At 33.7% G+C, this 13303-nt stretch overlaps 1 protein-coding gene across 1 annotated transcript in view; it reads right to left on the bottom strand.

The window, feature by feature from the left end:
* The window catches only part of KIF21A (kinesin family member 21A), a 132189-nt gene that overhangs the window by 18789 nt on the left and 100097 nt on the right, over positions 1-13303 (bottom strand). The window contains 8 exon segments of the mRNA XM_015594359.2: positions 1573-1583; positions 1585-1705; positions 3081-3188; positions 5236-5450; positions 7894-7948; positions 8323-8383; positions 12486-12506; positions 12981-13146. Of these exon segments, the coding sequence (XP_015449845.1) occupies positions 1573-1583; positions 1585-1705; positions 3081-3188; positions 5236-5450; positions 7894-7948; positions 8323-8383; positions 12486-12506; positions 12981-13146 (758 nt within the window).

The following is a 13303-nucleotide window of genomic DNA, read 5'->3' as shown; positions in this document are numbered from 1 at the left end:
TACATTATATGTTTGCAAGGAAAGCAAGTCACTCATAATTTAATAATATTTTATTTTAGCTTATCTCAGAAACATGGAGTTCTGAATAGGGAGTCCCTCAGTAATAGTTGGGGGACTTTATTGGGATTTTAAAACTAGGTGACCCACTCCTGTCAGCCCTACCCTAAAACCGCTGAGATGGGCAGTGAGTCTGGTTATGAAAATCTGTTTAGCTTGTATAATCAGCTTGGAAAGAATGAGGATAGAGTGAGTGCTGCTGTTGTGGAATGTAACCAGAAATAAAGTGTGAGATCTTCATCTAGTTGATGAAACATGCTAGTCTCAAAAAGAAGCCCAAAAGAAAGTTATTTAAAAAGTAGGTAAGTTTTAGAAATTGTAGAGTAGTCAGTTATTCTAAGTTTTAACTTATAGGGATGATGACACAGTCAAATAATTGGTAGCTCATAAAATATTTCAGCAAGAAATGTGGAACCATGATTCAACTGTTAAGATTATCAAAAGACAGAAAAATTTACAACTGTGAAGGCAAAGTAAACAAAATTTAGTAATTCTACTCTTTCTTTAATTAAATGAGAGGTATGGTTTAACAATGTTTGTCTTTTTTTCAATAACACATAACATTTATCTATCTAGGTAAATTTAAAGGACATGTTACCTACTGATTAAATTATATTAAAATCTAATTTAAAATTTTATCCATAAATGAAGTAGATTAAAAATTATTTCAAAATGATAGTGTTTCTCAAAGCCTAAAGAGCCATTTAGCATCATCTAAACATACCAGACATCTTAAACAGAATCCTATAAATTTCAGAAATTGTTGATCTATACAGAGAGATTATAGCATAGAAAACAAATAATTGGGGTGGGAGACTAGAAATCAAGTACAAACATTACAATGTTATTATTCAAAATCAAACAGGTAAATCAGAGTTAACAAATACCTTATAGCAGCATTGTTAGTACTAAATTCTTGCAAGAGAGATTCTGGCTCAATGTGAGAATACTTTTTCACCTCAAATTTAATGAAAATAATATTTTCCACATCCTTCCAACTTCTCTTCCCTGACAACATACCTTCACCCATAAAGGTACCCTTTTATTCCAAGAACACATTACTGAAGTTTCCTGGTGGATTTGTATAGATCAAATGATAATAACAGAACAATGATCTATCCACCAAATATAAAATAATTTGCCTCTTTTCAACTCAGGCTATCTGGATTAGAGGCTTTTGTGGGCTCATAAAAGCTGAAGAATATCAAGAAATTTAACTTCACGTATTCATAAAGATATTTCAATTCTAATGTACTCGTAAAAGAAAGGGCAAGACAAGTGCTGAAAGTATAGCAATGTAAGCTACAACAGGGAATAGTGTTAAGCAGGAAAATAATTCTCTGTAATTTTATCTATATGGTTCATTTTCTGTTGGAAAAACACGTAAAATATGGCAAGAGTTTACAAGTCAGAATCCATCTCCCACACAAAGGGATGGCTACATGTTTTCTACAGACTATTGAAAGATTCAGAATATTGTAATAAATAGTTGGGCTCTTTTCCATAATGACTTACTTATCCTGCTTTTTGAACTGATTTTTTTCCCTGAGAAACAGTAAGACGACTAAAAACATTCAGTTCGTTACGGGGTCGGCTTGGCGGGGAAGAAGGAGGTGAAAGACTAGCCTCTGAGGTTCCAGAATCTGAGCTACAAGAAAAAAAGAACATTAAATAGGTGATTTGAATTGGTTATGATTTGTTAGGAATGTTATATGAAACATGCTTTTTTAAAAAAGCTTTTAATTAGAGAATCCCTTTCTTCTTTACTTCCTTTATTCCTTCCTTCTTCCTTTTTTTGTAAGATAAAATGCACTGAATAACTTTTTTTTCCCCACTGACTTTTGTTACATTGGCCACAAGATGGCACTAAAGAAAAAGCTATATCTGCTGAAATCAAAAGTCAGGACAAATAAAGCAAGCATATTTAAAATTATACGATTTGATAGCTGAGACCAAGTTGCTCATTTTATAGACAAGGAAACAGACCCAGAGAGTTAAAGAGTTATTTGCCTACTCAATTGATTCATTCATTTATTTTTTTAATTATCTATTTGCTCCCTCCCCCATCTCCCCATTATTTTTGAGATATTTGATTCAGTAGAAACAAACAAATTACATCTTTAAATATAGGAAGCAAAGATGATTAGAAGGATAATTTCCATGATATTCAAGTCAGCTGAATCGGCGGTCAAAGTAGAGATTGTGCATGCTGCCACAGGGGAGGAGGATGGCACAAGGTCTCCCACTTAGGTACAGGAAATTTACAAAAACTTCCTTTTATATTTATTTTTATGTTAAAGAAATTGGCACTGACACTCTCACTCAAGGCCATGTCAGAGATCTATCTGCAACATGCAGAGCATTAGGTGACTTGAGAGAGGAGTGAGTGTGCCACAGAGTAGAAGGGTGACAGTGGCTCTAACCCATTCATTCACCTTTCTGCATGTTGTGGTATTGCAATTTACAGATGCCCAGTTGAGTGAATCATCAGATTATATTGTGCATTGTGAAGTAAACTAATTCTCACAAAACAAATAGTTTTTAAAAGATTCCAGCAAAAAAAAAAAAAATTGATGATAATACCAACTTAAACATAAAAGAAGGGCAAAAAAATGGCACAACTCACACACATTCTCTTTTGTCAACCACTTTAAAGAGGAGAAGTCAATGTCAGTTTCCTCAGATGACAGCCAAGATTAATTTCAAATTTATCTAGAAGACTATTTGAAGTACAGATTTAATAAGCCTCTCAAGTACATATTAACTCATAATAATATATACAAATGATTGAAAAATACATACGAGTACATGATTGGAAATAAGTGCTCAAATATTTTTACAAGTATGTGTGACCAAGAAATTTGAAGACCACTTAGCCAAGCCAGTAGCTGACTTGTTTAGTCAAATCAGTCATAACCACAGAGCCAGCCTAAATGTGGAAAATAATTTCACTATTGTCCTTTAACATCTAAGTGTAGCAGGCATTTTATACATCTAATAGATATAAAGCATGAGTAACTTACTGTTTTTGTTCCTTGGCCTTTGATTTTTCCGCTTTCTCATATGCCTTTCTCCTAGTTACAGGGGAAGGCTCTGGTAGTTTTTTTTCTGCTAGAGATGATTGTCTGGAACTAAAATAGAAAAAGGTTCTGTAACAATATAACTTTAAATATGTACATATAACTTTGTTTGGCAGATATTCAACCTAAAAATTTTAATAGATTAATAATTGGAACTTGAGAAAGATTACTTGAGAGCAAAAAATAAAACTAGGGTAGACAAATATTACATGAGTTATTTTTAGTTAATGGAAGCTGCTGCTTTCTTAGCAATATTTCTCAAGAATATTGAGAAATATCTTTACATTTTGCAAGAACTAAAATATTAATATATCAGAATAAGAGAAACAATGAGATTTAATATTTAAGGCTGATTTTTGTGTATGGTGGTAATAGATTTTAATTGAAAAAATAAATATTTGCTGTCCTTGCCCAGTTATGTTAATAAGAAAAAAAAATTCACCAAGTAAAAAGCAAGATCTCCAGAAAGTAAAAACTAAATATAACTAAACTTTGTGTGCCTAATTTTTCTAATCAGAGGAAATCAAATTTTAGAAATTCTGCATTATTTAAATCATAACATTCACTTGAGTAAATTATTTTACTTTATGCACTAAAAACCACACAGTAATGGCTTATTAAGAGTTACTGCACCAAGCGCATGATCAACTCTTTAACTTGTACAGAATTATACAAGCAGCTGAATTTATGAAAACTTGAAAATAAATCATGTGAAGAGAGTCCAAAAGATATTTTCTACCACCTGTCACAAAGTATACATTTTTAAAATGGAAAAAAAAAAGGCAAAAAGAAGGTATTACCTTAATCTGGATTCCAGGCCATAGATTTAGTCTTGAAGTTCCAAAAGTCTCTATTCATCTGACAGACTAAATGCTGAACATATGCGGGCTCCTAAAATCTGCTCTCAGTTCTATATCACTACCTTCACCAAAAGCATTTCTTCTATTGTCATCTTATCAAACAAGCACTGAAGCCATAAGCTATACTGGTTAGCAATCTCTAACAGCAAATCCAATAGTTAATTACATAGGTCACTTCAAGCACATGCAAGAAAGTTGTGTCATCATTGAAATTAATTTTGGAATTAAAGGTTACAGATGGGCTTACTGAATGGAAGACAATGGAATATCTTCATAAAATTAAGAAAATTATGAAAAATAGATATTCAAGGGGTAAAGTTTGTTATATATTATTATTCGCAGAGTCGTATAGCGGATGCTACTTTCTCGGCAATGTTTCCTAATGCTGTGATGTATTCATCCCATAAATCATTTGTTAGATCGTATGTGAGGGTGAGTTTGAAAACTATCATTAAAGATTTTTCCCAGTGATTAAATGGTCTAATTTTAATGTAACTTTCAAAACACACATAAACACACAATGTACAAACACACACTAGTCTGTATAGGGAAATCTTTCTTTGTCCTCAAGATAATAATTTAAAAAGTTCTAAATAAGATTTGTTTTGAACAGAATAAGTTTTGTTCAGTTTATCATAGATGAGAGAGAATGTCTCCTCTTTCAAATCTTTAACAATACCAATTGAAATACTTTGTGCATACACTCATGTCAGACATGTCATGTGCTTCAAGGCAAAGAATTAGGAAAGCCCAAAAGGTATTAAGTTTGTAATTCATATTTCTCTTTTTTTTAAAGGGTCAGCAAAGGTTTACTATGCTGACCAGGCTCTTAGAACCAAGACATACATAATTCAGAACAAATTTAAGAGTTTTTAAAGCTTCAGTTTTATATAATTGTTTTATAGGTATAACTTTAACCTAATTTATGTGTTTCTAAAAAATTTTATCTGTAATTCATAACTCAGTCTTCATGAAAAATATAACCCTATAAGAATGACCCTAAAACTGAGAAACGAGACAATGCAATTCAACAGTGAACATCTCATCTCGAAGGATTTCAAATGCCCCCAAAATTAGGTACGATGATACCTAACAGAAATCACTTTGAAAACCAGAGATCTTAATTACATAATCTTTTAAAAAATAGAAATAGGAAATTAGTAACATGCATATTAAAAAAAGAAAAAAGAAAAGAAAAGCCAAAAGAAAGGAAGTTAGTGTAGCAGGGCCAGACTTACATGCTGCCTATCTTAGAAGGGAAGCCAGTTGGGGGAGGGAGTTCTTTTTCCCTAGCAGAAGTACCACTTGTCTCTGTATTCATTCCAATTTCTTGCCCTTCTGCAACAGGCGTAAGAGGGCCAGGCAAGGAGGCATCTCCTGTACTAGTGTCTGAAGCTAGTTCACTGCTATCTGCATACAGCAATTCCATTTGAGTGGTGGTTCTCCTTCGGGCCTAGTCAGAGAATGGAAGGAAAAGCAATCAGGAGCAAACTTTTGCAGAGAAGATGATTAGGAAATAGAGATTTAATATTAGTTTGAAATGGGTAAAAACATTTAGCGTGTCTTTTCCTAGCAAGTGTGTCAAACATAGCATGTAAGATAGTGACAAGCCAGAGCTATAGCCAGATGAGACCTTCACAGGCCATAATAATAGCCAACACTTGTATTGTACTTTGTGTATGCCAGGCATTGTTCTAAACACTTTATTATATTAGCATGTACTATCATTATCCTAATTCACAAATGAGGAAACTGAGGCACAGAGAAGCTAGGTAATTTGCCCAAAGTCACACAGCTACTAAGTGGCAAAGCCAGATTCAAAACCAGGCAATCTGCCTCCAATATTACTGTGCTATCCTGCCACTCATGGCCAGCAACCTCAGCATAAAATTTAAAAAGAAAAAAAAAAGAAAAGAAGAAGAAGAAGAAAGAAATTAAAACAAAATACAATTGCAGGGAAGCTCAACTAAATTCTAAAATGTTTTATCTTAATATCAGTTTTTACATCCATTTCTCAATTTTTGTAACTCTGCTCCATAGATGCCTTATCTGTGTGTTTAATCTGCCTGCTGGATAATTCAACACTAGCCTGCACCAGCTTTTGGCAGCATAGGGAGGCAGTGAGGTTATTCTCCTAAAATCTAAACTCACTATAAGCATTCTCTTACTCTTGAAAACTAAGTGACTACCCTGTTGTTGCTTAGAGTTGTTGTCATCATTAAGGTATTAACAGATCATCACGGTGTTTACCAGATTGTAAGCCTCGAAAGGACCGGTACCTGTTTTATTCAACTTTATATTCCCCGCAGTTAACATAGTGCTGGTGCATACCTATTCAAAATATACAGTCGATTTCATTTTTTCAATGAGGAAAAATAAATGGTATGAGATCCTTCCAAGCATCTTTACAGTTCAGAAGGAGTAGGAGGTATCACTTCAGGAAACTTAAGGGAAGAGAAAGCCCTACAGCCAATTTTTTTTTTTTTACACTCTCAATTCTCTCCACGGCCAATGGCCCAGGGCAGAGAGGAATCATTTTCTTGAGACTTCCTAACACAGTAGTTCTTTCAGGAGATGACCTTTAGGCTACCAGTTGACATCTCTGTCTGGTGTCCCACAAGGGCAGGAATAACTAGGCTCACAGAGCCTAAAAGATAGAAGTTACCTTAAGAGGTTCTCTCCTCTGCTTAAGACTGGATCCAAACTATAGAAGAATGTTTCCTTTGAATTTGATAACTTCTGCTTAGTACTTAGAATACACAAATTATATGTCCAAAAGCCAGTAGCTCAAGGACCACAAACAGAGCTTGTTTTCAGATCAGATTGACAGGTGTTTTAAATATAAGGAAATTCTACATAAAAATCCATATTTAAGGCTCCTCTTCAGAAACCAAAGTATCTGGTAGCCTTACGCCCATCGAGCAAAATTGAGCGACAGTTGAGTGGTGGCTGTTTGCTTTAGATGTAACTTGTCCTCTTCAGGTAATCATAATGACCTGGACTCATGATTTTATATCCAGCCAAAATACTCATTTACATTACCTGACTAACCACTGTGAGCCTTAAATCCCTTCTGTCCACTTGCACAGCATTATTCTTTCAGGTCCAGATTCTATACATTCATTCAACAAATATTCACTAAGCACTGCAATAATTACTTGTTTCCAAACATCTTAAGATGGGTAGCTAATTCATCTAGTATCAAATGCTACCAACACTCAGTGTGAAATGTACTATGTGTATCTTTACACATTTAACAGTATGTATCATTTACATTTTTAAAAAACTTTACAAATATGCATTGCAGCCTCGTTAGTTTTTAACACAACATGATGAAGAGTTGGCTTATTATTCAAAGCACTTCGGGATAATAGTTAAACAAAGTAAATAAGTAATACTTAAGAACATAAAAGAATGTTAAATTTTCAAAAATCTCCCACCAATCTGATTTACATTTTGTGCCACTACAGGTCTTACAACTTATTTAACCAACTCCTTTAAAAATTACTATTGTCTAATAATTTGCAACTGTCTCCTATGTTATTAGGAAATTTAGGCAACTTTAATAAATTAGCATAACTTCCTTAATGGGTAAAAAACTTTTAAAAGAAACTCCAAAAAAGAAAAAAGAATTGGTATCCATAATTATATCTTATCTAGTGGGAAACGTGTAAGACTATAATGAAGCACGAGTTCCACGAAAGAGAAAATTTTCAACATAAATTTTTTTCAAAGGGAAATATGATAAAAATAAATTTCTTATACATGGACGCTTTGGTAAAAGCATGCCTACTTGTTAACCTATGAAGGATCAAGCCTGAGGTTTATGTATTTAATAGAGATAACAAAAAACAGGGGGAAAAAATGTTTACCTGGCATTTTTTAATCCTCCTTACCTTGTTTTTAGGTTTCACTTCACCACAAAGCTTCATAAGGTCTGAAGACAGCGTGCTGTTTGCAAATAAATAACCACAAAATTAAAAGAGAATTTATTATAGAAAACTATATATCCTCTATGTTTACAACTATGGGGAAAAAAATTGTGTATACCTATCTAGAGAAAAAAGAAAGACAGTATTTAAAATCAAAATGAACTAATTTTAAAAAGTCATTTTCCTTCCTTAAATATTCCACTATTTTATTTTAATGTTTGTGGTCGTTACACATAACTTAGTTTGGTTTCCATATTACTGTTGTTAGTGCTATTAGCCATAAAATTCAAAATTATTTGTTGCATAATGTAATTGTTTGAAGCAACAAGATAAAAGTATTAAAAATATTACAGAAACAAGTAAATTCTATTAAGTTTCCAAAGGCTCTCTTACCTTCCTTCTGATCCTGGGCTGTTTAAAGGTGCATCCTCATCAGTACTATCCTCTACATTTTCTAAAAAAAATGTCCAAAATGTAAGTATTATCCACATGTCACAATCTGAATGATGACAACAATCTCTATGCTACAATAAACATCAGCCCAAGGTTTCAAGATGGGCACTTTGGTTTTAGTAACTGAATCAAAACAGAAATGCAGCAAAATATTTCTAAGAAAATCTTTTGATTATGCATCATAGGATGAGGAATAAAAACACGTTCAAAATAGGAAAACCACAAGTTCGAATGATAAAATGGAGAAGAACGACATTCTGGATGAAAATGAAATCATGTATTTATCAGAGTATGTGTAATTATATATTTTTTCAGAGTATGTATTTATCCCCTGACATCCAAATATATAAAAACTCACTGAGTAAAATACAAAACTAAAGTAAATGCTGCATGAGCTCCCTTTATTGTACTAAGCCAACTTCGAAAAGTATATGCGTAAACATACTTGCTATACTTCATCATGTTATGTTAACTTACTTAAATATTTTCCTTTGCTTTTATTTTTGTTTTCAAGTAGAGAGAGAGCATGTGTGTATGTGAAGGTATTCAGAAGTTACACAACAGCATGCAGCTCATTCACGTGAACACAAAAGACAAAAACAATAGGTTTGCATGCAACGGTTTTGTAAATGAATACAAATAAACCAATGCTATTTCATAACAACTCTAGCAGACTAGCAAAAAGGAGGAGAAAAAGCAAACAAATAAAACTAGTAAGAAGCCAATAAATAAAACAGCCACTGAAAGTAAACTATTTAAAATGTCAGTGAACCCATCACATCAGCACTGATTTTTAAAACAGACATTTTATTACAAAATCATTCCACAAAACTAAAGACAGCATTATAAATAACATATTATTAATAAAAATATAAATGATTCATCCCCTTTTAGCTCTATCATATAGGTAGATTGCACACATAAGTCAACTCATTCTTTTCTCTGATGCGCAAACCTAACCTTTATTTTCCCATGTGTAAAAGCGGGCTACGCGTGGCTAGTATTTTTCTTGTACGATGTGATGAAACCAGTTAGACAACAGGTGAGCACTTAATAAAACCTACTTAACTCCTGCTTATACACGTATGTCATATTTAGAGATAACTATGGTTTGACATATCCCATCCAGCCAGAGAATACAGGTGCCACCTAGACAGTTACCAAATCAGACCTCTCTACAGGACTGAGCTCAGTATTAGCACTATGGCCATGTGGGAGGGAGGACACACACCATCACCTCACTGTCATACTCTCACCTCCGAGAACATAATTCAGTCCAACTCCAGCTTCTTTTCTCATCGCCACAGAATTAAGGCTAAAGGCAAAAACTTGTAACTCCCAAATGTCTTAAAGTTCATCCATACCAGTGTAAAGTTGCACAATTTCACTTTACAGGAAGTTGACCAAATATTTTTTAAGTCTTTTCTTTAAGTTATTTTAAAAAAAAAAAAAGTCATTTAAAAAAATAAAAAGTAGTGTACAGAAAGAGTTAACCTAGCAGCCTGGAAACTGCTGTCCTTAGAAAGGCCTGCTTACAAGGTTGAACTTTGTCCGGCATCTGGAAATGTGGCTGCCAGAGTGTCCCGTCACCAGTTAATAAATGAGAATAACTCAATGTACCTAGCATGTTGGTGCAAACAATATGGCTTATGCCAAACTCCTGCTTTCCTTCTGGGAGGCTGGAATCCTGGTTTGTACTAGGCAGAGGGTACCTATGTGACCAGTCCTCAGTAAAAATCTCGGGTGCTGAGTCTCTAGTGGATTCCCTGGACATAAACATTGCACACATGCTGTTGCAGCATTTTCCTTCCAGGAGGAAGAATACATTCCATGTAATCTCTCATGGAAAGGAGAGAACATGAGGAAGTCCAGACACAGATTCCTCCAGAGCCCACTTGTGTTTTTTTCCGTTATGACACAGCTGTGTAACTTTCCTACATTGCTTTCATGAATCTTTCCTGTGAATACAATTTGCTGATCCCTAAAAGTCTTCTAGCAAATATCCAATGACAGGGATGATCTTAAGGACCCTAATATAGGTGGGGAAAGAAGAGAAAATAAAGATGTTCTTCAAAGCTACAAAACTACAGCCTATTAGCATGGGGTGCTGGCCCTGGCTCGCCTCTATCCTTAAGTTACATCAGTCTATGCCATGTACTTGTTGCTCCAGAGCACCAACCTACTTGAAGGCCTCATGCTCACAAGACTGTGGCTAAATCTTCATGCTTTAGCTTAGTCACTGCCTGAAGTCACTCTTCTCTGGTTCCCCTTCAACTTTGTCTTTTGCCCTGCTAACTTTTTCTTCAGCTTAAATATCACCTCCTCCAGAAAGCCTTCATTGACCCTCCCTTCTTGTTGGGTAGCCCCATTCTGCTCTCATAAACCCCTCTATATATCTCAATCACTGCTCTCACTATAATGTATCATAATCTGTTCATAGTCTGTCACCCACAGCAAGGAATCAAACCCATAAGGGCTAACTTTTGTTCAAAGACTTATCCATCTTTGAATCCCAGCACTTTGCTCAATGCTCGAAATAAAATTGGAGCTAAATAAATGTTTTTTAAATCAATGTATATAAGACTATCTAGCTTCTGTGGATTTAACTTTTCATTTTCTTTTTCTCCTTCCATGCTGTTCCTCCAAGCACCTCTGGGCTAGATTTATGGCCCTAATTCCTAGGGCAAATTTCTGCAATGAGACATAGGTTACATCAGTTAAATGGGTTTGCTCTCTCTGCTTCTGATCTTTCTTCCAGCTATAGATAATTGAAAGTTGTTTGACACTTGTGAAAAAGTACACAACTCATAATATTGGCAGCTTAATATTTTCCGCAAAAAAAGGACATCAAAGAGAGCACTGCATTTTTCTTCTGAGTGAAAAGAGCTAATGGACTGAAATAGGAATTTATGTATTACTATAAGTTGAGCCACTAAGAAAAAGAACAAAGAGGAGGAGGAAAAGAAATGTGTTTATAACACATGGAATGGCAAAAATTCTGGTTATAATCTAGGAACTTTGGCAGCTTTAGTTAGGATATAACCAATTCTACTTTTCCTACCTATACTCGTTATACCTTGAGCAGCTTAAAAGTAGGTGAGCTCAAGGAAATACTACTTTGAGATTAACATGAAGTATAAGCATCTAAAAAATCATATAGCTCATGTACTTTATTTGTGTAACATCATTTAAATTTAAAATAAATTTAAATGATGTTACACAAACATTAGATTATGTTTATTCTAATGACACAGAGAGGTAATTCCATTTAATCTTTCACTTACATTCCTCATCCTTTAAGTATAAGCATTTAGAAAACTTTGGACTGCTGTGTGATTAGAAAAAAAAGTTCAGATCAGGTTGTAATCAAAAGTTCTCCAAAATAATCATTCAGAAAAATCACAGGAAATAAAATTGTCCTGATACTCTTTCAAGTATCTAATCACTAAGAGGAGCACAGAGATGACTGACAGGTGGGTGTAGTCCATATGAATGTAGTGGTGGCAAGAGAAAAATGTTAAAAATCTCTATATGCGATGATCACTAAAACTCCTCATAACCTGAAAATATGTTATGATTATAAATATTGTTCCAATCTGTTCATATAAAATCCCTTGGATAGTTTTATTCAATTTATAGCATTAAAATATATGTGTTTAATTTTACAAAAATGGAGAATAGTTGAGAATCTAGGAAATATATACCAAAGACAAATACAGACCAAAGATATATACCAAAGAAAGTTATTTATGAGGTTAAAACAACAGATATAAGTTAAGAGATATATTTAAATATTAAAAAGAAATATATGCTCCTTTTTTTTCCTATAAGATAGAGAAAGAAGGGCTTATGAAACTAGAGCCACAATTGGAGTTCAAATAAAGCATACTTCTTTAAACATCTAAGAATTTTAAAATCAGGAATGTATAAGGAAGACAAAAGACTTAGTATGTTTGTGATCATGGGTACATTTCAAAACATATCATGCAAAAACCAGCGGTTGCCAATAAAAATTTAAAAAATAAGATGTACCGCAATTAGTGTACATGAACAATTAGTAATTCATGCAGCCGTAGGGTACACAGAAAGCTAAACATACTTACCTAATGGTACGCTATCTAGATCTGTGTAAATAACAGCAAAAAGGAAACAAAAAGCAATACTCCAATCAAAACAGATCCAATGTTAAGAACTCCCACATAAAACAAGATTATGTACCATTTATAAGATGTGTAGAATAGATGCCATAAGAAAAACTTATAAATTTATTTTTAAGGCAGTTAGATATGCAAAGTAATGACACTTGGTTAATATTATCAATAATTTAAATAACCAATTCAGAAACTTGATCTTCTTTATCCATAAAACCTAATTGCTTAATAAGGTTAAATAAGCCTTTTAACATTGGTAATCATTTCTTGGAATGACAATAATTACATCTCCCAAAATTTATACATGCAAATTAGAGAAGAAATAATTAATAAAAGCATAAGTAAATATAGCATCTATTCAGTCAAACTATAGGAGAAAGAGTTATAGCATACTCAAAGAACAAAGCTACCATGCAATTCATTTAACTAAAATTTTGTCCCAATTACCTTGTAAAGCATGGCCTAGTAAAGCATCTAGCTCAGGGTTTAATTCTGCTTTCTCCTTTAACATATGGAATAAGAGCTGGTTTTGTGTAGCACTGGTTATTTCAGTTTGTTTAAGGCGACCTTCGAGTACTTTAATTTGAGCCTCTTTCTGGGCGGCCTGAAGACCCTGAAACAACACCAAAAATATAAATAAAATTATCTTAGGTCATACATATAAAATAGAATCTACCACACAAAGATCTGCATTAAACAGCAAATGCACATCATATATGGATTTTGACATCAGATCTTGATTCATCTGAGTTCCTCCACTTAACGAGCTT

This window comes from Pteropus alecto, unplaced genomic scaffold (genome assembly GCF_000325575.1).
Source record: "Pteropus alecto unplaced genomic scaffold, ASM32557v1 scaffold778, whole genome shotgun sequence".
In the NCBI taxonomy this organism is placed as follows: domain Eukaryota; kingdom Metazoa; phylum Chordata; class Mammalia; order Chiroptera; family Pteropodidae; genus Pteropus; species Pteropus alecto.
This window is presented reverse-complemented; position numbering and strand designations above follow the sequence as displayed.